We start from the raw sequence: 24,227 nt of genomic DNA on the forward strand, positions 1-24,227 counted from the left end.
AGCCTTTGGGATTTGTAAAGTGCTTTTTCCTATTTTTGGCTGGCTTTTTTTTTTTTCCCTGCACCATCACCACAAAAGACATAGCTTTTTTCTGCTTGCTATTTTAGTTAAAATTAGTAGTAGCTGGAGAGTTCTCTTCTTGGTTGTGCTGGATAATGCCACAGAGACTAAAGACATGTATTACCAGGTCTTATCCATGAACTGAAGAGGTATGTGGTGGAATCCTCCACAAAAATACTTATATTCTAAAACATCCAGCAATCTTCAAAACATGTTAAAACACGAAATATCCTAGACAATATGTTTTATTTACTCTTCCCTTAGTGTGCTGCTACTGTGATGCTGTCATTCACTCGTTTTCCAGTAGGGGCTTGCCTTTGCTACGGGCTCTGGGGAAAGTGTGTCAGCACCAGGCGTGGCTGAGCTGGCAAAGGAAGTGACTCCACAGCCAACATTCTGTAAAAAGCTCTGCCTGTTTTCCGATTAAGTTTCCCACTCTTGCTGCCATTTGTGCATGCTGGTACAAACAACCGGCCTGTTGGAAATGACTAAGTGACTGAAAAATCCTGGCATTTTACTGCCAGTCACTAAGAATACCTCTCTGTCTCTTGTACGTTGGCATAATTGAGCAGGACATTATTTAGCCTGGGGAAAAGAAGGCAGATCTTACTGCTCTCTACAAGTACCTGTGAAAGGAGGCTGTAGCCAGTTGAGTGCCAGTCTCTTCTCCTGGGTAACAAGATGAGAGGAAATGGCCTCAAGCTCTCCAGGGGAGGATTTACATTGGATATTAGAAAAAATGTCTTCATGGAAGATGTAAAGTATTGGAACAGATTACCCAGGGCGAACTATTAAACCATGTCCTCAAGTGCTATATCCACACATATTTGAACACTTCCATGGGCAGTGCTAAGTTGATGGTTGGCCTTGATGATCTTAAGGGTCTTTTCAATCCTTAATGACTCTCTGATGCTGTGATTGTTACTAACATTATGGCCACTAGCTGGAGAAATGCATGTTGCCTTACATTTGCCAAAGAAACCATCACACTGTTTCACAAAACAGAAATACCACTTACAAACTTTACGGCATCTCCTCATTTAGGTGTTTGGTTCTATGAATCTCAATTTATTTACTTATGCATTTATTTTAATTTTGGATTTTTTTTTTTTTTTTTTTGCTTTTCTTGCAACAACTTAAGAACAATATCTGAAAATTAAATTCTATCCTATGGTATCAGACTGACACCTCTATAATTCTTCTGCAAGCATAGAAACTTAGCATTGGCACTGCCTCTGTCTCTTAAGGAAAGCAGTAATTATGTGCACTGACATCTATAGAGAGGTCAGTCTGAGAAGTTCCAGACCATGGAAAGCAACAAAGATCCTCCCCTCTCCCTCCCACAAGCCTGGTGCTCTGTGTGCTTGCTCCTGCCTGAGGTATGTTCAGTGCTCTCTCCCTTCTCCCTGAGGTCCTCATCCTCATCTCACCCAACCAGTTCTGGTTCCTACTTCATTGTTTGAGGGAAAACATTTATTTCCTTCTGCCATGGTATTTGCTCTGCTTCACAATTCTCATGTTACGCCTCCAGCACCCCCTGTTCAACTTCTTGACCTTGTCTCCTGGTCCACTAAGGCCAAGTCCTCCTGTTCCTCATTTTATTCTGTTCCAATCTGTCTTCCCCTATTTCCAGTTCTTGCTCCTTCTGCACTAGTATGGTTTGCCTTGAGATCCCAGCTTCCAAACCTTATACACAGCTGCACTTTCAGGAAATTTCAGCCCTGTGTCTCTGAGAAATACTCAGGGGGGATGGACAGCAAGCCTTCATACAAATACTTGTGTTAATGATGACATGAATTCTCATAACATAAAAAAATGTTGCTGGCTGTAGCAAGAACAGCCAAAGCACATCTTTGATGTAATACTTCCAGTGCACCTTCATGTACTAAAACTTTGTGCTTAAATAGGAAAGTATTAAATTAAACTTTCTTAGAGAAAAACCATTAATTTGCAGGTGTTTTAATATAATACAGCACATTTTTTTGAAATTTCATTTCTATAACAGCTGGTTTTGATTAAACCTGCAACAGCAAAAATTTCTATCAACTTCAGTAATCAGCACAGAGAAATCCAAGGCAAACAAACCTGGGAAAACCAAGAAAAAGTGAAATTAATTCAAATTCAGAGGATGGTAGACAAAAAAGCATTAAAATCTCCTAATACTAGTCTAGAAAAAAAATTATAATCTGCATAGACTTTGGCAGAAACTAGAAAGGGAACTGGAGTAATTTGTGTTAGGCAACACAGAAGGTGACAGAGCTGAAAATACAATTTGAGACTTTAACATGCTGCATGTATGTGTAAGAAATTGAAATAACCCAGCAGCAAAATGTAAGAACTCAGTTACAGTATTTTTAAAACATTTGTTCACTCCAACTGTTAAGGATGCCATGATGTGAATATATTTTGGACTGTTGCAAAAAAAAAAAACCCAAAATGTACATTTACATGTCACATATATTTTTGCAATGATAATATAGATGTTACATAGAATGATAGCAAATAAATAAAATATTATTACATTAATTTCCCTATAACAAATGTGTGATGATTTGGAGGCAGGGAGGGGCAACTTTCAAACATCATACACTCAGCTTTTGAGGTACTTGCTTTCTTATTTCAAACTATGAAAGAAAACCAGAATGGTCAGCACGGTTTATATGGTTTAATATAATTAATTCAGATATTATGCTCTGTGCCTTTCCACATGACTTGGAAAAGCTAACTCAAGTGCTTGAAAATTTTCTTAAAACTATGTGAATCAGCTCTGTAATTTCAAACAGCAAGGAAATGAGGTCTGAAGCAAAGGCAAGGTGCGCACTTATTGCTCCCAGTTATCAACAGGGTCTCCAGAACAATTCCAAAGCACGGCCCATACCAGCTATCACGAAGAAAATTACCGCAGCCAAAAACTGCACTGCTCTTCATGCCGCCTCACACGCGGTTTGGCAGAACAGAACAAAGCGCAAGGCGCAGAGTGCCAATTAGTCACTAATTACAAGTATGATTTGACGTGCAGAGGACTCAACACCACGTTGCTAGCTGCCCGCGCCGCTCCCCTCTCCAACAGGGCGGACGCGGCGGCAGGAGCCGCCTGCGCCGCCTGTGCCGCCCGAGGCGGGGCCGCGTCCCCGCCCGGCCGGGGCAGGGCCGGCCCCGCGCGGCGCCGCCCCCCAGCGGCCACGTTGACGGGGCGGGCGGGGGCCGTGTTCGCCGGACCGCGCCGGGGCGCGGCGCCCAGTGCGGGAGCGGGCCGCTGCCGCAGTAAAAATGTCTTCGCCTCCCAAAGAGAAAGCAGAGACGCGGGCCGGACACCCTCCTGCTGGTACGGCCGCCGCTTCCCGTCTCTCCGCTCTTCCTCTTGCCACCCCGCGGGACGGGACGGGGGGGCCGGGGCGGCCGCGGTTCCCCGCCGAGTCCCCTCCTGTGCGCGCCGGGGCTGAGGAGAGAGAGGGCGGCCTCGGGCGGGTCCGGCCGCTGCCGGGGATGCGAGCCCGGGCGTGTCAGCCCCGGTAGGTTCGGGCCCCCGGGGATGCGAGCTCTTCACTTCCCGGGCACGATGCGGCGCTCTGGCCGCGGGAGTTGCGTTGGGATCCCCGCCCGAGCGTGGGAGCTTCCCACGGCGCTCTCTGCCCTCCGGCAGCCTCTCCCGATGGCGGGGCGACGCTCCCTGCCCTGCCTCTCCCCGGGGAGAGATCTGCTTGGGGCCAAACCCTCATCGGTGTGTGCAGCTTGGCATCTCCAGGCTTCCAGCCGGCAGGCAGACAGCCTGGTCTTCTCCGGCATCCCGCCCTCGAAAGGCGGAGGAGGGCTCCGGAGCCCCGCCTGGGGCTGCTAGTGGTGGGAAGGGGAGCAGTGTCGGCCCCGCGCAGCTTGCGCGGCTGGTCCAGCAGAGTGCACGCCGAATGTGAACAGACACTGAAAACAGGAGTGCTCTGCGCATCCATTTTGCCTGTGGGCATCACGGTGTGAGTGCCAGAGTGCCCTGCGCACTCCTGGCTGCGATTCTGGAGCCTGGCAGGGTAGGAAACAGGTAAAGGTGCTTGAGAAGTGCCCAGCAGAGGAGCTCCGTCGCCTTCCGTCCTGCTGCTGTGTGCGAGTGGACGGTCAGGATGGGTGCTCCAGTGTGTCAGCTCCATGAGATGCCATCTGCTCATCTTCCAGGGTCCACAGGTGGCAGCTCCTCTCTGTACACAGGTGGAGTTCAGTTCTTTGCAGAATCGAAGTTGTGTTCCTTCACGTACTGTTAGTTTTGCTTTTTACAGTTTTCTTAGAAAGGGGAACTTTGGTCCCTGCATCAGCAGCTTTATAAATGTCAACTAATGTTCCCCTGTGGAGTAGTTGGTAAGCTTATTTTTAAGTGTTTCAGTAAAAAATCTCGAGGTCACTAGTTTTATGTTCAGACCAATTGATAAGATTTAAAGCTAAATTTATAAACAGCTGTTGAACCATAATTGAATTCTGTGCTCTTTATAATGAGGACCTGAAATCCCTCTAAACAGAGGTGAGAAATAATGGCTTTGCTTTGTATAGCAGATACAGTTCAGCAGTGCAGTTGAGTCGGTTTCTTGGCCGAGCAGTCATTCCAGTCCTGCAGCCTCCCTTTTCATGGCATTAGCTCTTACCCAGCCTCTTGCTGAGCTTCTCAGGGAACAAACAAAAGCATCATTTTTCAGTGCTGACAGCTTTTGTTGCTCTAGGTCCCCGAGCTGGCTTGTCTTCAGGTACATGTCAGCTTCAGAGCAGAGGGATCATTAAGATCTTGCGCTGGTTTAGCTCTGTCTTCCAGCTATACCACTGATTAAATGAATGTGCTTTGCAGCTGTATTTTCTGATGTTGTTCCATGTTTGAGAGTTTTGCTTCAAAACCTGTCTTTTAAAACTGGTGAAAATTTTTGAAAGACCTGAAGTGAGCTTCTCTAGGCCACATGAGAAACTAGCAATGTACAGTGTACAAGCTCAACTGGAGTACAGTGCAGGTTTACTTTGCCATCAGAATGTTTCAGTTTGAGTTTTTTTCTTTGTAAAACATGGGCCCAAAAAGCCAGGGAATCTCAGGAAAATGGGAAACTGGACAGGACAAACGCAGGTCTGAACCAATGTAGTTAATCAAACGTTCTCCCTTTATTTGAGATAAGATGGTATTTTATATAAGCTTCTACATAGTTTACAGTGACAAAGACACTCTGATTGGCATACCAACATTATTTACCTTTTCCTTAAGGTGGTCAGACTTTTCACACTGCAGCTCTACTCTAATTCATGCTCGGATAGCTGATTACTTTGTAATTACCGTAACATAATTTCTTTGTGCGCCACAACTGAATTCTCACTGCCTCAAAGGCTTCAAGGCCCCATCAAGGCTGCTTATGAGGCCTAGTCTGACTGGGTAGCTCAAACCTGATTCCAAACATAAATCATGACCTCTGTCTCTCAGAAATTCTGTAACAATTCCCTCTTTTTCTTTTTGAGCTACCCAGGCTGACTTGAAGGCCCAGTGCACTATCTTTTGCATACACTATAATAAAAACAGTATAGAAACAAAACAAATAATAGTAATAAGAAAAAATACAATACCAAAATGAACTAAATCTTTAACTCAACTAGTAAAACCTAAAGAACTGATCCAATTAGCAAACAGAGGCTCTACAGCAATAAATTTCTTCATGTTGTTCTTCAATTGTGATAACTATTTGTGAATTGATTGAAAGCGGTCAGCCAAATTCATGCAGCACATGCCTTCAAATTTTTCGCACCCATGTCCTTGCGCTAGAAGAAGGAAATCAATGGCAGCTCTGTTTTGAAGAACTGCATGACAGGTACTACCTATATCTGTGGCAAGCTCACTTAACATTTTAGATGGAATATTTACTTTACTGTCCAGCAGGCCAGGATGTTCAATTGTGTGAGAGCTTGCACTGAAGCAACTCGTGGGGTGAAAAATGAGGCTAGTATTACAGAAGTGCACCCCACTACGTATTTCTCATGTTCTTGGTTGCCCTGTCTAACATGAAAGGAACAAACTTAATTATAAATACAAACTACATTTATTATAAACTTAATGTTATGCTTATAATTATCTAATTGATTGTCCCTCTTTTTCTTTTGCCATTGAAAAACAATGGCAAAATGAACAGAAAAATCACAGGCATTACTAAAACCCATTAAAACTTAGTAAAAAGTTCTATAACATAATTAAAAATACACATATGAAAAAACCCAAAGTCCACGATCTTCTGTGGGTGAAACACAAATCTTTGCACAATCCACTTTTGCTGTGCATCCTCTGATCCACTTGTGGAGAGATCAGTGCTCTCTTGAAATTTATAAGTCCAACATTCTTCATTGAAATCCATCTAGATTCTGCACCTGCTAAAACACAAACAAACCCAACACCCCCCACAGGGACTGGAGAGTCCTCTCTCAATTCTGTTCCCTAAAATTTGCATGAAGAAATGGAAATATCAACATCTTTGTTATAAACATGAAAAAACATCAAGAACAAAACAATGCATATAGTAAAGAAACTAACAGCAAATAAAAATCAATCAGATAATACACTATTAACATTACATATAAAATCACAGTTACCAAGTGCTACACTATCAAATTGTTATCCCAGAGTCTGCAGCAGCTGATAAACCTTAAAACAACAGAGATTTGGATAAAACATGTCCGGATCAAAACTCCAAAACTCTCTTTGAGGCTCAGCTGCCCTACATGGTCAAATTGTCAAGCCAAAAGGACTTGAATACTTTTTGATGCAGAAAACACCTGGGTCAATCACACCATCCACATAGAGCCAGAGTTTGGCCAGAGCTCGAACTCTAATTGGAGGATATGTTTTAACACATTATAAAACAAAAGTCCTAGAAATAACAGTTATAAGTAAAAAACTATGATTAAAATTCTATCAAACCATCGAATAATTGAACCTGTCCAAAATTTCTTTCAAGACAAAAATTCTCTACATACAACAAACCCTTTCTTCAGAGATAGGAAAGTTTTGATGTCTGAAATCTTGAACCAAAATTTGGGCAATGAATTTTTAAAGGAAGATGAATTGCAGCTGCATAAAAGATTAGACAAAAAAAAATCACGAGTAGTTAAAAAATCAAAACCACAGGATCCTGAAAAGAAACATCTTGCGATCAGTCACCTAAAGAGACAATAACACATATGAAAACTGACTGTAAATACTATAACAACACCTTAATACCTTAATAATTCTTATCACAAAAATCAGACAACTCACATTGTATGATCAACCTATCAACAAGAAATGTTTAAAATAGTTTAAGACAATCCTTTTAAAGCACTCATAACATTAGTAACAATCACTACTTATCATTACTTACAAAAACTTAACAATCACTATTTATCGTATTATCTATAAAACTTAAAAATCGTCATTACTTATATTATTATCTATAAAAACCCAAAACCAGAAATTACAAACTCAATACCAACATTCCAGATGACTGACATTTTCTCAACTCTGTTTTCAGAGACATTTTTGGTAATTAAATCTTTACTAACATTTCTATCTTTATACAGTGATTTTTATCTATATCATATTTGAAATAACATTGATTCACATAATGTTCATCCTTCTTGGTATCTTGGAAAACACTCGGTACTGCTGTACTTTTTCATTACGTCCTCTGACTCTTGTAAGGAATTGGAAAAGTGCTGTTGAACTTTTTGCTGTAGTGTTGCGATCCCGCCACCGGTGGCGCTGCTGCTCTCGGCGTTGTCGCTGCCATGGCAACCAGGACTGTGCCGCCATCTCCGCCGCCATTGCTGGGCGCTGCGGGGAGATGAGGGGCGGCGCCGCCTCGCTCCCGTCCTTGTTGTGTCACCGTGGGGATGGCAGAGGAAGCACCCCCGCCACAGCCCCGCCTGCTCCGGCTCCAGCGCGGCTGAGCCCCCGGGAACGCCCCTCTCCCCCCTTGCGCTGCTGCTCGGCAAGAAGGAGCCTTCCGTCTCGGCCGATGTCCGCTCCGCCCCGGGCTCGCCTCCGGCTCGGAGCCGCCCGGCCCCGCTCCGCCCCGCTCCGCCGGGCCCCGCGCCCCCCGCTCCGCGCTGCCGCTTCTGCGCTCCGCCCGGGCGGCTGGCCGGTGCTCGCCACCGCAGCCCGCTGCCTTAGTTCTGCCAACCCGTTTTGCAAGGGACGAGGAAGGGCTTTCTGTAACTTTTCTTTGTCTTTTGCCCACCGAGTAAATTGCTTGCATAAGATCTGACTCTTTTTATCTTTTTCCCTCTCTCAGAGAGGATATATGAAAGGAACCGCGGTGCTCTTCCTCGGACGCTCTCTATACGTCCCTTTTCTTTCCCTTCGCGGCTTACCTCCAGCCTCCGCGGGTTGCTGCGCTCGCTTTTCTTCGGCAAGGCAGCATCCCGCCCCAGCTCCCGGCCCCGGCCACGTCCACACCCGCCGTTCGGGTTCCTCGTGAACGCCGGGGACTTCACTGCTCCAGCGGACTCTCGCAAACAAACAGCGATGCGAAAAGTCTTTTTCCTCCCGTCGGGAACGGCCCGATTTGGAGTCTGGAGACTTCTGCTCTGTTTCACCTGATCCCCGTTCACACAATGTGAATTTGGGATCCCAGTCCCGTCGCCATAAAGCGATTTGGACCTTAATTTTCGTCGCGCAACTCAAACTCGGCTCCCCATAACCCTAAGAGTAATTTGAGAGCTTTATCGGAGCCTCCTGGTTCCCTGGTCCGGCACCACTAAAAGCCAGGGAATCTTGGGAAAACGGGAAACTGGACAGTGGTTAATCAAACGTTCTCCCTTTATTCGAGATAAAATGGCAGTTTATATAAGCTTCTACATAGTTTACAGTGACAAAGACACTCTGATTGGCACGATAACATTATTTACCTTTTCCTTAAGGTGGGCAAACTTTTCACACTGCAGCTCTACTCTAATTCATGCTCGGATAGCTGATTACTTTGTAGTTACCGTAACATAATTTCTTTGTGCACCACAACTGAATTCTCACTGCATCAAAGGCTTCGAGGCCCCATCAAGGCTGCTTATGAGGCCTAGTCTGACTGGGTAGCTCAAACCTGATTCCAAACATAAATCATGACCTCTGTCTCTCAGAAATTCTGTAACAGGCCCACGTATGAACTGAGGAACAATGTGCTGTTTAAGGCATCCCTGTTTGGGTTTTTTTTCCCATTTTTTGTGATCACGCAAACAAAATTTATCTTTGGAAGAAAGGTGATCACTGAGTCTGTTATTGAGGCCAGAAAAAAACTAATGCTTTACCATATCTTCAAGTCGCTTTGGGAAGAAGATTTTTTGAAACTGTTTTGCACTTTGGTCTTTTAACATTGGGAAAATCCACAAGTGTTTTGACTAGCAAGAGTATATATTTACTCTAGTGGCTGAAGATAGGTTTTAATCTACTATCTCAATTTTGTTTAGATCCTTGAATATTGGAATAATGCAGTAGATCAGTCTGCAAACAAGTTTTAATAAAATGAAAGTAAGAAATTCTTTAAAGGAATTTACACAGGTGGAATTTTATTCATCAATAACAAGGCAAATTTCTATCCAAGAAAACGTGTGAATAGGGAATCTCTTGTGATAAATGGCTTAAAAGCCCAGGTTTTGCTGCATACAGTTCTATAAAGAGACCTGTAATTACAGACATGACTTACCTTACTGACTATGTAAGTTTGGAAAGATTTGGGTCATCAAATTAAAAGCAAAATTGACAAATCTTTTGTTTTTCAAGTGCACCATTGGCCCTTGCTTACTGACAGCACTGCGTTCCTCTCTGCATTGATCTTTCACTTAGAGGGAAAAGAAAAGGCACTTGAAAAGACAAAGGGTAATGAAATGGAAAGAAACCTCAAGACCTCAGTGCTGGAAGTGACTTTGACCTCCCCTCTGAAATTTAAGAGGGCACTAACTTAATCTTTATTAAATATCCGCCTGTCAGTGAGATCAAGTGTGCCCATAATACATTGCTGAGTATGTTTGTACAATTCCTCTGAAGAGATCTGTGTAATTGTGCTTTAGTTGTTCATCTAGTGCATACTGTGGAAGGTGATTGTGTTAATAGTGTATTTATGTTTTATGATAGATTTGTGAAAATGGGTGCTTTTTTGTACATTAAAAAATAGCTCTGAGCTGAGATTTCTGTGAAATGAAGGCATATAATACCTCCTCTTCTTACTTTGTTGAACACTAATGCATGCTCCCTTAATCTTGTACAACTGCATATTTTGTGTTTCCTTTTTCATACATCTTGTCGTTGTAACAGAATCTGTTATTACACTACATAAGAAATTAATTATTATTTTAATGTTGAATGCATACTCAAGGAAAATGAAAGCTGCAAAGACTGTTGGTTGTACTCTGGATTTGTAAAAGTTCTGTACAGTTGTGGTGACCAACGGGTGATGTGGGCTGAGCTGGAAGGTTTCTCTGGGAGGGACTGCCTCAGGTCTGCACCCTGAGCGAGCTGGGGCTAGGGCATCCCTGACCTGTGGTGCTTCTCTAGGCACTTAGTACTCGCTCCAACTCAGTGGGGTTTATTTCAGAATTCAGTTTCAGAGAGGAGTCCAGCAGTGGGGGCAGGGAAGAAAAAGTTGAATGCTTCCTGACTCCAGATCAGCTTGAGTGGTAATTGATTAACACAGTTATAATACATTTCCAGGAGGAGTAGTCATACCCTTATGAGGAACACAGGCTGGCATTCACAGGACTGACAAGGTAGTCCTGTTTGCCTTTCGAGGGCAGAAAACATGACATATGATAATTAAAATTCAAAACTTGTATTCAGTAGTGAAGCAGATAACTTGTTACTCTTCTGAGTGTGCTGGCAAATGATCCCTTCTTTATTTCATGCTTTAGTAAAGGCTGTCACCAGTCCAGGGAGCCTTAGTACCTGAGTTCTGCACTTGTTCTTCAGCACAGGAGCTGCCTTCTTCGTAATCCCAACACAGAGTCATTGACACCGTCCACTTCTGGACACTGCAGTCTGACAGTGTTCTGGAAGGTGGTTTATCAGTTGTTTAAATCCTTTGCTGGATAAGGAAATCTGAGCTCTTTTAAGGATGATTTTTAAGTAACAAAATCACCATGGTAAGCATCTGTCAAATTATGTAGTAAATGCTAGGCAAGTAGGAAATAGATGATTCCTCATAACTCCTGGGAAAAATCTCACAAGTGTTGAGTGGGTTTTTCATTAGTTTCTTGGATGTAATCAATTCTTCTCTTGTCACACCCTGAGGTAATGCAGCTTAGCTGATACCTTTTGAAAAGGAAGGTGAATTATGCTGCAAGAGTATTTATCATCTTAAACTAAATCTCCTGAAACTGGATTGGGGGATATGAGCATGCTGTGTAATGGGTGGCAGATAAGTACAGAAAGCTATCTAATTTTCACTTCTGGTCTCACAAATACATATGATTATTGTAGCTGCTGGTTCCTTCTGCACAGTAACCTTGGATTGCTAAATATAATTCAATTATGCACCAAAGTACTTCAAGCTGTATATACTATGCCTGACTATATTAGTTAAAAAAAATCACATTTAAAATTCTAAGTTGCTGCATTAGTCACTATTATGCCTTTTTATTTGCCTGGTTATTTGCTTTTTAATCCCTGCTTCTTAATTCTGCATACAGGCAAATCTGAATGTGTTAGCTGTGTAATTTTTCCAGCGACAGATTAAGAAAAAAGGAATGGCTGGTGGCATGATGATACACAGTGTGAGAGGAGAGGCATTTTAGATCAAAATTAGCAATAATCTTCAGGTGTCATTGTCTCCAGTTTTCTATTAGATGTTGAAGGACATGGAAATGTGTGTATTGTTCAGAACTGTTTTTTGTAACCCTGACAGATGTTGCTCTGGCGACAGCATCTTCCATGAAAAGTCATTTGAAACAAATGACAAAAGGTCCTGACTGTGCAATGGTGTTAAATTTAGAAATTAATTAAAATAAATTAACAATTTATAAATAAATGTAAATAAAGCATAGCAGTACTTTGATTAATTGAGATGTTAAAAGAAGACTACACTTGGCAAAACTCAGTGTTTACTTTTGCAAACAAATTTCTAAGGAACTTGAATCAAGAAAAATTAATTGGAATTTTAATTTTTGCTTCACTTCAGGCAACAAAGAAATGTAGTTTTCTACAAAGAAATGTAGTCTTTCTTTCCTTGTCCCATGTGAAACATTTCTGAAATTAAAGTTTTAGGCTGGAGAGGGAACACAAAATCATTAGTGATTTGGGTTTGGGGTTTTTTAGTGCATGATAAGAGGACACAGTTTTGATAGTTTTTAAAAGATATTTCCTTGAGTTTGTCTGTTGATTGCCTGTCTTTAGTTAAGGACCTTTATTGAATTAGAAGTTTATCATTCAAATATCACTCAGAACTTAAAATCTGTTTTTAAAAGACAGGGCCAAAGAGCTTTCTCCTGGAGCAGGTCAGTTTCTCTTTCCTGCTTTCCTTCACCCAGGCTCTAAAATTTATGCACAGCAGTGGTCTTTCCATTGCTGTCGTGGTTCAGAACTGGGAATTAAACTTGTGTCTAGGTTTCCAGGATAGCACAGAACAGCTGTGAGGTGCCCTGCTCCCTCTGTGGCAGGACACAGGAGGGCTGTCAGAAGCACAGCCTCCCTGTCCCTGCCAGCTTCAGCTTCTCGGAGTGATGCTCTGGCATCCTGCTCTGTCCAGCTGTGACACCTCTGCCGGGGCTTACCACAGATGCTGTGTGAAGGCACTGTGAAACACAAACCAGCAAGTCTCTAAGTGGTTTTATTGACTTATGACCACTATAGTGGTTTTCTGATGTGGTTGCTGATGGCAGTGTAACCCATCCAACTAAGCTAATGAGATGTGTCATCTTATCCTGTGCTGTCCTGTAAGCATGTGTAGCAATTGTTGAAGAAAAAGTACATTATTGAACCAGAACGCAGATCAAGAGCAACCTGTCTGTTGCTCTGCTTAGGAGCTGCAGTGCTAAGCCTGGCTTGGTTCCTGTCTTAGATTGCACCTTGGAGTGGATAAGTGATGCACATAAGTGGATCTGCTTTCACTTCTTGTTTTGTGTTTCAAAGGGCTTCTTTCATGTTTTTATTTCTAAAAGTTAAATGATGCAAGAATTAAAAATGTTCTAAGTGCTCATATGTTTTGCAAACCAAAAAGCTCTGTTCTAAATACAAGTTAACAGTTCTCCTAAATTTTGCTTTTTATGACACTATTTGTGAAGTACTTCTTTGTATAAATACCATTATTATAGATGTCATTTTTAACATGAAATGACAAGTCAGTTTCTTTGTTTTGTGGCCTCTTGTGTAGTGTTATGTGTCATTGCCTCAGTTTCTTCTGACTGCTGCAAGTTAGAATGGGGTGGAGGGGGAATTACAACAGATTTTGAGTTTTCTAAAATGTCATTGGAAGCAGGTGGTAAAATGAGCTGCAGCTTCTCAGGATAAGCAAATACAGCATCATGTGAAAGAGAATGTGGTCCTGAAGTAGATGTGGTCCTGAAGTAGCTGTTCTTTAGGCTTGCCACTTTTTAACACTTTGTGTCTCTTTTTCAAACTGTGTTTATTATTAAATTACTATGCAAAGTATCAGGAGGGAAGCAGGGTAGGTCATCCTTACATTCTTCACCTAACATGGATTTGACTGAGGTTTGTTGTTATCCATTTAATTTTCATTCTAGTGAAAGCTGGTGGGATGCGGATTGTGCAGAAACACCCACACAATTCAGATGCCAAAGAAGAAAAAGATAAGGATGACCAAGACTGGGAAACAAGCAGGTGAGCACTTTAATCTGGTGCATGTGCTACAGTGAATTTCCATGACCTTGGACCATATCACCAGTTTGTTTTCCTTGTGACTAGCAGACCAAAGGTGCTGTTGTTTTTGTATCATAAAGCAGTAGCAAGTTGGATGCTTCTTCAAGAGAATTGGGGAATTTGGAAACTTTCATATCTGAGCCTTCTTTAAAGGATCCTGCCATGTAAGAGAGGGCTGGAGAAAAAAGTACAATAGAGGTAAAACCTCAGTTTTCCTAAAATGTTTCAATTCAGACTGTTCAGAAGCATAGAGGCTAGGCATATTTGGACACAACTATTAAGCAGGCAGTCCATATATGAGGTGGTCTTTCTGTGTGCTGGGTGTTTCCTTTTACCCTTTGGCCCCTAATCCTGTGTCTGTTTGGTATTTAACAACGGTGCTTTAGAAAACACAAATAAAAATATATGGTACTAATATTATCTGCTTTTCTTTTAGGTGGGAATCTATCAGTTTTGGTGGTGGAGGATATGACTGCAGTTACTTAGTAGTTTTAACTAGATTTATCGGATTACTGCCATTTAGAAATGCAAACAGGGAGGTTCAATGGACTGTTGCTGGTTTTCTGTTTTTACAAAAGCCACCTGGTTTTATGCTGCTTTCCTCAGCTAGCTGTTTTTTTTCCAGCCAAGACTATTTACCTGAAATATTTAGCTACTAAGTTAGGGCATGAGTTTGTCCTTGCTATTTGCTCAAGTTAAAAAAACAAACCAGAGAACCATTCCTGGTGTTTTGGTTAAGTAGACTGACTTAGATTATATTTCTTTTACATGTAAAATAATGGTAATAAATAAGCATTGTGAAAATGTCTAGAAATAAACCTGAATGTGTTTACTTACTTGAATAGGAAACACATTGCTGAGAAGGGAAAAGTAATTTTAATTAATAAATTAAAATGCCAGGCAGGAGAATTAAAATTTTCTTCATCAACCAAGTTGATCATCTTTTAATTCTGTACTGTGACACATAAGTTGAAAGAGTCTGTATTGCAGTCAAGTTCTGTCTAAAGTAAGAAATTTTATCTTGGGGTCAATTTAAACTTTGTTCAGGGATACATCCTTTTTTTTGAGGTGTGTTGACCTTGACTGGTCAGCTAGTGTCCACCAAGCTGCTCTATTACTCCCCTACTCATCAGGATGAGGAGAGACAAAGTCAGATGAAAAAAACACATGTATCAAGATAAGGACATTTTAATAAAGCAAAAGCAAGGGCCATTCATGGGAGCAAAGGAAAATAAAATATGTATCCACTATGTCCCATCAGTAGATGATGTCCATCACTTCCTGGGAAGCAGGATTTCAGTATATGTCAGTGATTGCTCTGAAAGCCAAACATCATAGTAACGAATTTTCCCTGCCTCCTCCTCCTTTTTCCTAGTTTTTGTTGCTAAGCAGATGGCATGGCATATTCCCTTGGTCAGTTGGGGTCAGCTGTCCTAGTCAGCTGTCCTAGCTTTGTCCCCTCCCAAGATCTTGTCTACCCACTGCCTGCAGGTAAGAGAATAATGCTGGAGAAGCAGCTTAGGTTCTGTGTAAGTGCTGCTTAGCAGTAGCCAAACCTGGTGTGTTTTATGTTATGTGGTGTGTCTAGTGCAAAGCACAGCACTGTGAGGGCTGCTGTGGGGAGAATTTACCACCTCAGCCAGACCCAACACAGTGTTATATACCTGCTTGTCTTTCCCTAGCATGCCAGCCTCATGGCGAGGAGCCTCATTACGATACAAATGACAAGACTTCTTGTGCCTGTTCATAGATCTAAGCCTCTCTTGCAACACAGCACCTGCTTTATTCCCTTCTTCAAACAAGATTATGTTTTCCGTGTTTCACTCAAATAATGTAGGGAAAAGTTAAAATTTAACCTTGATTTTTGTGGCTGTGTGTCTGCTGCAGCAGGTGCTGTGATATAGTAGAAGCACATCTGTAGGGGTAAGCAGCAGGTGCTGAGGACTTCATGTTCACACTGTGTGTGTTTTAGAGGTTAATTAGTTTGGTCATTTGGACTGAAGGACCAATCCTAGCTGACATGTGTTAGATTTTTCCTTGAAATGTGTGTGTCAGTTTAGCATCACCTCAGGAATACCCTGAGACCAATCCCCAGTGAGAAACAAAACCTAGGCAGCTAGGGTGGAATGAGTGGGCACTCTTGATTTGTAGATGCTAACAAAAACAAACTGTATTTTAATACTGTGAGCAAAGGTTATGCTTTTAATACAGAGGAGGAAGTTTAATGACTTCTAGAGCTATCTTATTAACTAGCTGTGGCACCTCAAAATCCATGCCTTTGTTCACCCAATCTGTTGATTGTCAAAATATGCACTTTGAGTGTGCCCTTTGCTTTAGTTTTCATGTAGAGGATACTTTATTGGTTTGTATTAGGCACTTGTACATACAGTTATTCTGAGTCTGTGTATCAGACTGAAAGCATTTAGCTGAACTATTTTATTTCTTTGATCAAATCCTCTTGAGAAAGAAAGCAGCAGGAGGACATAAGAAGCATAGTTAGGTGGGAATTAATATGAATTATAATATAAGTTTGTTTACAAGTAAAGAGAAGTTGTTTTCCTGGTAGAACTGCGAGCCTTTTGTGTATGTAAGGGAAAGGGTTTAATGTTCTTTTGTAGGCTCCTTTGGGAATACTTGCAGAACTCTAGTAGCAGTACAAGCTATGTGAGAAAGAAGGTATTTAGCCATAGACAGAATAAGCTAGTCTAAATGAAATTAGGTTTGCAGTGCATAAGCTGCTTTTGTGCTGGAAGGTGCAGTCCCCCAGGGTTTGTGTCTGCTCCAGATGATTGTAGTGCTGTTTGAAAACCCTTGGATTTCTGATGTGTGTGAGGGGTGGTTTATCAGGAAATGGATATGTCAAGAGGGGTGAAGTGAGCATTGCTGCTTTCTCCAGCACCAATATATATGTACTTCTGGAGCTTAGTTAGCTGGTATTTTGTATCCCTTTGTTAAGCAGATATGGAAACATCTGTGTTTTAAACTTTGTACTTGTCATGGTTTTAGTCTTTGCCATTTAAAGGTGGTATCGTTGATATGATGCAATCTCTAGTCCCATTGCATCTGAAGTCAAAAGAAACAAACAGCCCTTCAGAAAATCTCTGTCAGCTGATATGGGCAGCTGACAAAATAAGAAAACAGAGAAGAGTAATTTGTGTGTGAAGAGAGGGAGGCTAGGATGAGTCATTACTTTAATCTCATTGTAAATTTACCTGAAGACAGATTAGTGGAACTGGTAGTAAATGGAAAAAAGAATTCAGTCTTTCCCAGAGTTCTCTGGGAACTCTGAGAGCACATGGCTTCTCTGTAATGTCACAGATCTAAACAGTTGCTGAGCAAGAAAACTTCAGTTCGTAGAACTATTTGTGGCTTTGGAGACAGCTGGTGTTGTTTTTGCAGCTTTCAGGAAAAGACTTGGATCAGTGTTCCTAGTCTTACTGTAAACGAAGCTGACATAGGTAAACACCCCTGACATAGTGCTGTGATAAGGGTGACTTTAACATTCACCAGGTAGGTCTTTGATGTTTTCTTTTTCTCAGTTGTTTAGCAACTTGCAGTCCAGTTACTGTAACTTACACTGCAAAGTATTTTACTCAGTTCTATTTCCTAAAATAAAATTATGACAACCTCCCATTTCATGAAATTGTAGGGAGACTTGTCAGGGTGGTGATTTGTGATCCCTTAAAACAATATGTGATAGGATCATTTGCATAAATTGAAACTTTTTCCACAGGGCAGGTCTCAGCCTTGAGTTGTAGCAGAAATAATTTTATATGTTTAGTATATTTATAGTTTTAACTTAAAAAGGAATGTCTGGATATGATTATATGGTGCAGGAGGCTCAATGAAAGAAAGTTGCACAGTTTGGTGTAGGTGAACTAAAGATATGTGTGGCATCCAAAGCTAGTGGCTCCCCCATGGTCAGGGTATCAGTGTTAAACTGTACTGCGTGGTAGGATCCTCGGCCCACTTTATTTTCAAAATGAGTCATTTTGATCAACCTGTTTAGGGCTAAGATTCTGCCGGCTGAACTTCTGTACTGATGAATTACTGATTTTTCTTAGGGTTTTGTAATTTCTGAACACTTGTGTTGGTTTGTATTTTTGGATACGGTTGCAGTTTTTATTGATTGACAGTCATACTGATTGCTGCTGGAAGCTTTTTTTGTGATGCTAGAGGTGGCTGAAACATAGAAATAGAAGTTATAAATCAAAAGCCATCATTTTTCAGGACTGTATGTTGTCATAGAAATTATTTAGAATGAATAGGCTACTCAAAGTCCTAGGCTTTATTAAAAGTCCATTAATGCCTGTTTGACTGAGATTTGCAGTATCATCTGCATTCCTGTGCCAGCAGCTGACTCTAGACATAATAAATACTCCTGAAAGACAGATAATATGAATTGAGAGCTGCATGTTCACTTTTGCACAAGAGATTCATTAGTTGTCACTCTGGGGTCTCAAGAAAAAGAAACTGGAATCATCTATCAGGATCTGGATTAAAAAAAATATTTGAAGTATCTGGCTTGTTTTTAACAAATAGGGTAAACTGCAAAGGCTTTTATGTCTTAAAGACTCTTGCCTTCTCTTGTTATATTTCTGAAACAAAGTTGGTAATTATCATGATTTAATTACTCAAGATAAACACACTAGTGTAGTTTCTCTATATATATGTAAATTGTATGTGTTTTGTATCTTGAGCCTACCTGGAAATTGTGAACCCAACATTATGCCTGACTTTTGTAAAGTGGATATTTGCCTTTCATCCATTGGGTGAAAGGAAGAAAAACAAGAGAGTAATTTAGAATGTTGACTCAAAAGTAAAATTATGCTGATGAAGCATATGGATGTTTGTATGCCAAAGAGTACTCTCAATACTTAGGTGAGATTGGAGTTTGTCAAAGGCCCCTGTTATCCTTCAGTGTTACTTGTTAAGTCTGAATATGCAAGTTGAGCTAAACCTGTTTTTTCTTTCGGAAGTGCAATGAAAATCTCAAAAGCTTGGCTGCAGGTATATGCTTTCATTCAAGAGTAAATTTGTTTTTCCTTTCCCTCACTTTGCTCTGCTGCAACTGACAAGAAATAAGTCACAGGCATTATTTCCTTTTTTTTTATTTGCCACTTAAGATTCTCCTGTCATTAAAATATTCTTAGTCTTTGCCTTGTCATGACCCATGTTGACCAAACTTCTGACAGAATTAAAAAATATATAAATTGGTTATATAATTAAGCCGTTAGAGAAGGTTTGTATGTGTATTTATAGTCTGAATATGGAAGCTGGGGTAGAAAGTCTAGAGTCAAAGTTCTGACCCTTTAGCTTGGGAATAACTGCTCTTCAGAACAGCTAAGATCTAGGAAATGATGTGTTCAGTTCACTTATATGCACATCCTTTAGGAGGTAGTCTCTATCACATATGAAGATGTTCCAGTCGAGGTGGTTCTGATGTAGTTTGTTGTAGAGTCAACAGGTGTTTGACAGAGGGAAATCTTGAGAGTTCTGTATGTAAACAAACAAAAAAACCCTCCAAACTTTACAGCATGTTAAACATGGAAACCAAACCCATATAAATGTGAATGGGTAAAAATGAACTTCCATAAATACTTGGAGTGAATAACCCATTAGTGTTCCTCCCATGAAGTTCACCTACATAAAGCTGAAAAAGACCTCGTTACCTATGTTCATGCATCTGTAAAACCAAAGTACTGGAAATGTAAGCAGGCATTGACTCAGTGTGATGGATATTTAAGGTTAAAAGAAAGGGACAGGTCAGGACAGATAGACTGCTACACCTTCTGTTTAAGTTTCTGGAGAGGAAATGTGCAGCTTTGGTGGGTAGAGGACTGATTGAGTCCCCTTTTGCTTCAAAGGTCCCTTGGGCTATTGTGTCAGTGGAAGCAGCCCTGAAGGAATGAACTGGTACTTTGTAAAAGCATCTGTCATCTCTTCTTGGACAGAATTCAAATTTCTTCCACCATATTTCTAACTGTTTCTTTTTTCCCCTCTTTATGGCCTGATTGTGTTACCTCCATGAGCTGATAAGGTTGCACAAAAGAGGTTATGTTTATAGATTGTATTGTCATTTTACATTTGACCATGTAAAAAATGAAATTTGGTTAAATGTATAGATATAATGGATATGACTCAGAGGTTTTTATTCCTGTCTTTGGCCTTTAAACTCTTGTTACTCAGATATGGAGCTTTGGAGGCCATTGGCCTTAAAAATGAAATGTCTGGTGGAAATGCAATGGAAAAGGAACCTGACTGTGAATACGGTGCTTGTGGTTTCTGAGAAAGATACAAATTGCAGCAAATGTTGGGTGTTACCCAATGGTCATATTAGAGCTTTGTGTGACTAACTTTTTCTTTACTTGGCTAAATATTCCAAAGATTAGAAGAAGGTTCTGCTGGAAAAAGGCTGTCAAATAATTGCAGCTATAATTTTGTAATATTATTAAGCATAACACTGAACACAGCTCAGTTAGGGAAATAGCTTCCTACCTTCTCTAAAATATTTTTATTTCCAAAAAAGAGTCTGTGCTTAGTGCTTGGCGTTTTTTTAATCCTTTCCTCCTTCTTATCTTTATTATTTTGGACTTAAATTTACTTCACAATTAAGGGAATAGCTTCTTAATAGTGTTACACCATTCTCCTTTATATTAGTGGCATTGTCTTCAATGCATTTATCTACTTTATTATTCATCTTTGTGTCTCTATCTTTTGTCTAGAGTTTTTGCGATTAGCAGATGCTCAAATCCGCTGAAGTTTATACATACATACTTTGATTAGTTATAAAACCTGAAAACAATATTAGCTGTGTTCATGTGATTTTTCAGGACAATAGCTTTTGCAGATGACCAGTTACTTTGAGAAGTAGCAAAGTAATTGCTGTGACCTCTGTTGAACACTATCAAATGTCTACGCAGTAGTAGAATTAAATGTATGTACAGAGAATAGAAAGTGTAATACTGATTTTTAAATGCAGAGGTACTGTAAAGCAAAAAAATAAGCTGTGACTATCTCCATTTAAGAGCTGAAAATATCTATGAATGTACGGAATGGAGAAAAAGCTAGGCAAGATTATGAATGAAGTAGTCTCATACAGAAAGATGAGAGCTTTCTGAAAGACTGTTTTATGCTTCCAGTATTTCTTGATGATTGAAGCAGTAAGTTGATAAATCCATCAATGTAAGTGCCAGTTATGACATTATATGGATAGTTCTTTTCACATTCCTGAAGTGCTGTGTGCATGTGTGAAAGAACTAAAAAAGATCTGATATTTCTCCCCCTCAAAGGAATAGAAGATAATGCCATCCAGCTCAGCGAGAGCCAGGTTCTGTCCTGAAAAAACATATGCTCTCTTATGAAATTAGCTGGAAAGCTGAGTTGAATTGTCAGCCAAGTTGGTGTAAGAAAAAAGATTTTAAAAGAATGAAAGTCTTTAATTTGTATTCTGTGTGATGAGGAAGATGAGAACAGCTTTGTCATATATGAGAGGAAAATGGATGGGAAGCAGTATCTTTACTGTGGCACAGCTTAGTTAGCACAGCATTCCATGTCAGTACATAAAAGTCAATGATCTTGAACTAATAGGTTGTGTGGTATTTTTGCTAGTTCTTTCCTGTCATTATCTTTCTGAAGTATTAGAATGCATGGGATGAAGGTGACTATGGCAGTCTGTAAGCACAGGCATTACAAAGCACAAAAATTTTCAAACCCAGTACAGTCAAATCCATTTCACTGTGCTAACTGAGCCCAAATCTCTATTATTTAAGTGTTCAGCAACACTGAGAGTATTTCTAAAGCTAAAGGTATGAATTTCTCCTAGAAAAAGCTTGCAGAGGACCAGATGCTACTCATTTATTTAGCATCAAAACCCTATGTTTGAAGTGATTTCACCAAGAGCTGAAAATGAGTAGGAGGTGCATGCGATTAACACTGTGTGCCAAGGAGGGGGATCTTTTTCCAGTAGCAGCTTTGTCTCCTTTAAGTTTCTTCTGTCTCCCCTGCATCAGGCACCAAACTTTGAAGTAGCTTAATATTAAAACAAGCTTTGAATTATAATTTCTTAACTGTCCCTGTTCCAAGCAGGAGGAAATTTATTTCACTCCCAGCTGCTCCCAGAATGCTGGTACTAGAAGTAAGAGATACATGGGAGATAGATAAGAACAACACTGAAAGCATTTGTTACATTATCATTAGAGCTTTATTTGGTCTGCTGTAGCAGATAATAGTCCTGTTCACTCACTACATTGCTTCTTGAGGGAGTGTTCACTGCAGTTGGCTTGCTGCCTTCTCATATTAGTGTAACATTTTAATGACCACATCTTGGTCACAGACATCATGTTAAATAGATGGCAGTTAATAAAAATATTTTAGCAACATTCACACAAATCTTAATGTAGAAAATTGCTGCCTCTCCAGGACGGTTTGGGAAGAGATCTCTCAAGGCTGCTCTTGGGGGATCAGGTTTATTGGGGATGCAGAAAGGTCCTGCCTTGTGCTCCTAGACGCAGCACGTGGCAGGGCTTGAGAGGGTGTGGGAGGGAAGAGACAAAAGGATGCTCTAGGAGAGGGGAAGTTCCAAGAGAGGGAAGGAAATTCCAAGAGACCGTGTGGCCCATTGAAGCCCCCTTTTCAAGGAGCTTCAAGGTGGGCTGGAACAAGGCTCGGGCCAATGGGGTTACAGGCACTTGATGTTTTAGGGGAGGGATAGAGGTGTGGGGTGAACCATACATCTTTTGGGGTGTGAGATGGAACAGTGCACTTGACCCTAGGACCCATCCGTAGGCAGGGGCGTTGTCCGGCTAGCTGGGAGAACTGTTCTCATCCTGGCTGTATTATTTATGGATAATCATATTTATCCGCAACATCTTAGTTCTGGTGAATTTCAGTTTCTCTGAGACATATTCCTTAGAATATATTTAGTGCCTGGATCTGGTACTGTATTCAAAGGGCAGCTGCCTTTGTTGCTGCTGAGTACAACCAAAGTGGTTAGTTCTTTTCCCTAATAATCTTGAAATTTATCTTTTTTCTTTTTTTTTCCCCCAGCTTGTTAGAGCTGTACTTAAGTACTAGGCTAACTCTCAGTTACGTCCAGCTTCATCTACACCTCACACTGCAGTACTGAATCAAACAGTCCCTGAAATCCAGGTACTTCGAGTGTTGAGTGTTTGCCCATTGCTTTCCAAACCCTATTCTAAAGCCTTGTGGTTTTTTTTACTTTAAATAAATAAATTAATGCAAAACTCTGGGTGTTACAGTGGAAGAGCTAGGCTGGATTTTTTGTGAGAACTGTTCAAGCTGAAGTGTCTCTTTTGAGAGTATTTGGAAATACCAAAAATGTGCAGAATAATTCAGTAAGTAAAATCTCATTACCCACTGTGTGCATCCTTGTACACCTTGAATGTTGCTAATAAGCTTGACTACATTCCAGTGCTGATGGTCAGTTTCCTGAGACAGCAACCTCATATGAGTGTTTAGAACATGCAGTGGTAAAATGTGTTTACTGTTTAGTGATTGTCAAGATGATCAAGAGTACTTTGCATTATGCTACTTACGAAAGGTGCCCTTGCTAGATTTTTATTTTTGTTTTAATATTTTCTTTTCCCATGTAGCTTATTAGCATATGTGCTCATGTGCAACATGTCACTGTTGCTAATAAGCCATTTTTTTGTGTGTGTAATTTAGTAATGTTTTGACTCTGTGGAGCATTAAGGAATTAATCAACCAGTTAATGATGACCCAATTTGGCTTGTTTGTTAAAATGTTGCTTTTGTATGGGAGGTGATAGAATGAAATTTGAGTAAGTTGAAACTGTGTATTTTTCACTTCTATGAGTCTTTCTTTATTTCTGGTATCATGATACTCAGTGATTATAGAGGAATAGTGTATTTAGCCATGTATATGCTGTTTTATATCAACATTGACACTAATAGCATTACCACAAATTCTTGCACATAAGGCTATTTAGAAGGCTTTTGACTAAATGAAATTTAGCATTCTTATTTTTGCTTTGAAAACTGCTGTAGAATTAATTTCCTGTTTTCAGCGATTACACGATTCTGTTTCTGCTGGTGTGTTTGAAAGATTTTATTCTTCCAGTTTACAATAGGGGAAAAAAGGCCTAAACAGAAAAAATCTTCTGAGGAGTGGAACTTTTTGTTCTGCTGTTTTCTCCAAGCATAGGCTTTCTGGCTGAAAACACTGCTTGGCTTGGTTCCTTCCTTGTATTGGGATGGTTTGGATTACCTCTATATGGCTTTGAAATTTAATATTACATTTTTCCTTCATATCTTATGCACAATCACTATTAGAGAAAATTTGAATTCCT

General features: G+C 40.5%; 1 protein-coding gene and 1 pseudogene across 1 annotated transcript in view; both read left to right on the forward strand.

The window, feature by feature from the left end:
* Positions 1-3,275: 3,275 nt before the first annotated feature.
* DAP (death associated protein) overlaps positions 3,276-24,227 on the forward strand; it is a 59,242-nt gene continuing 38,290 nt past the window's right edge. The window contains exons 1-2 of the mRNA XM_021538416.4: positions 3,276-3,385; positions 13,762-13,858. Coding sequence (XP_021394091.1) covers positions 3,331-3,385; positions 13,762-13,858 — 152 coding nt within the window. The 5' untranslated portion in view covers positions 3,276-3,330. The remainder of the gene's footprint in view (positions 3,386-13,761; positions 13,859-24,227) is intronic.
* On the forward strand, positions 3,421-13,754 carry LOC146768325 (uncharacterized; annotated as a pseudogene).

The sequence above is a fragment of the Lonchura striata genome, chromosome 2 (genome assembly GCF_050655825.1).
Source record: "Lonchura striata isolate lonStrDom1 chromosome 2, ASM5065582v1, whole genome shotgun sequence".
NCBI lineage: Eukaryota > Metazoa > Chordata > Aves > Passeriformes > Estrildidae > Lonchura > Lonchura striata.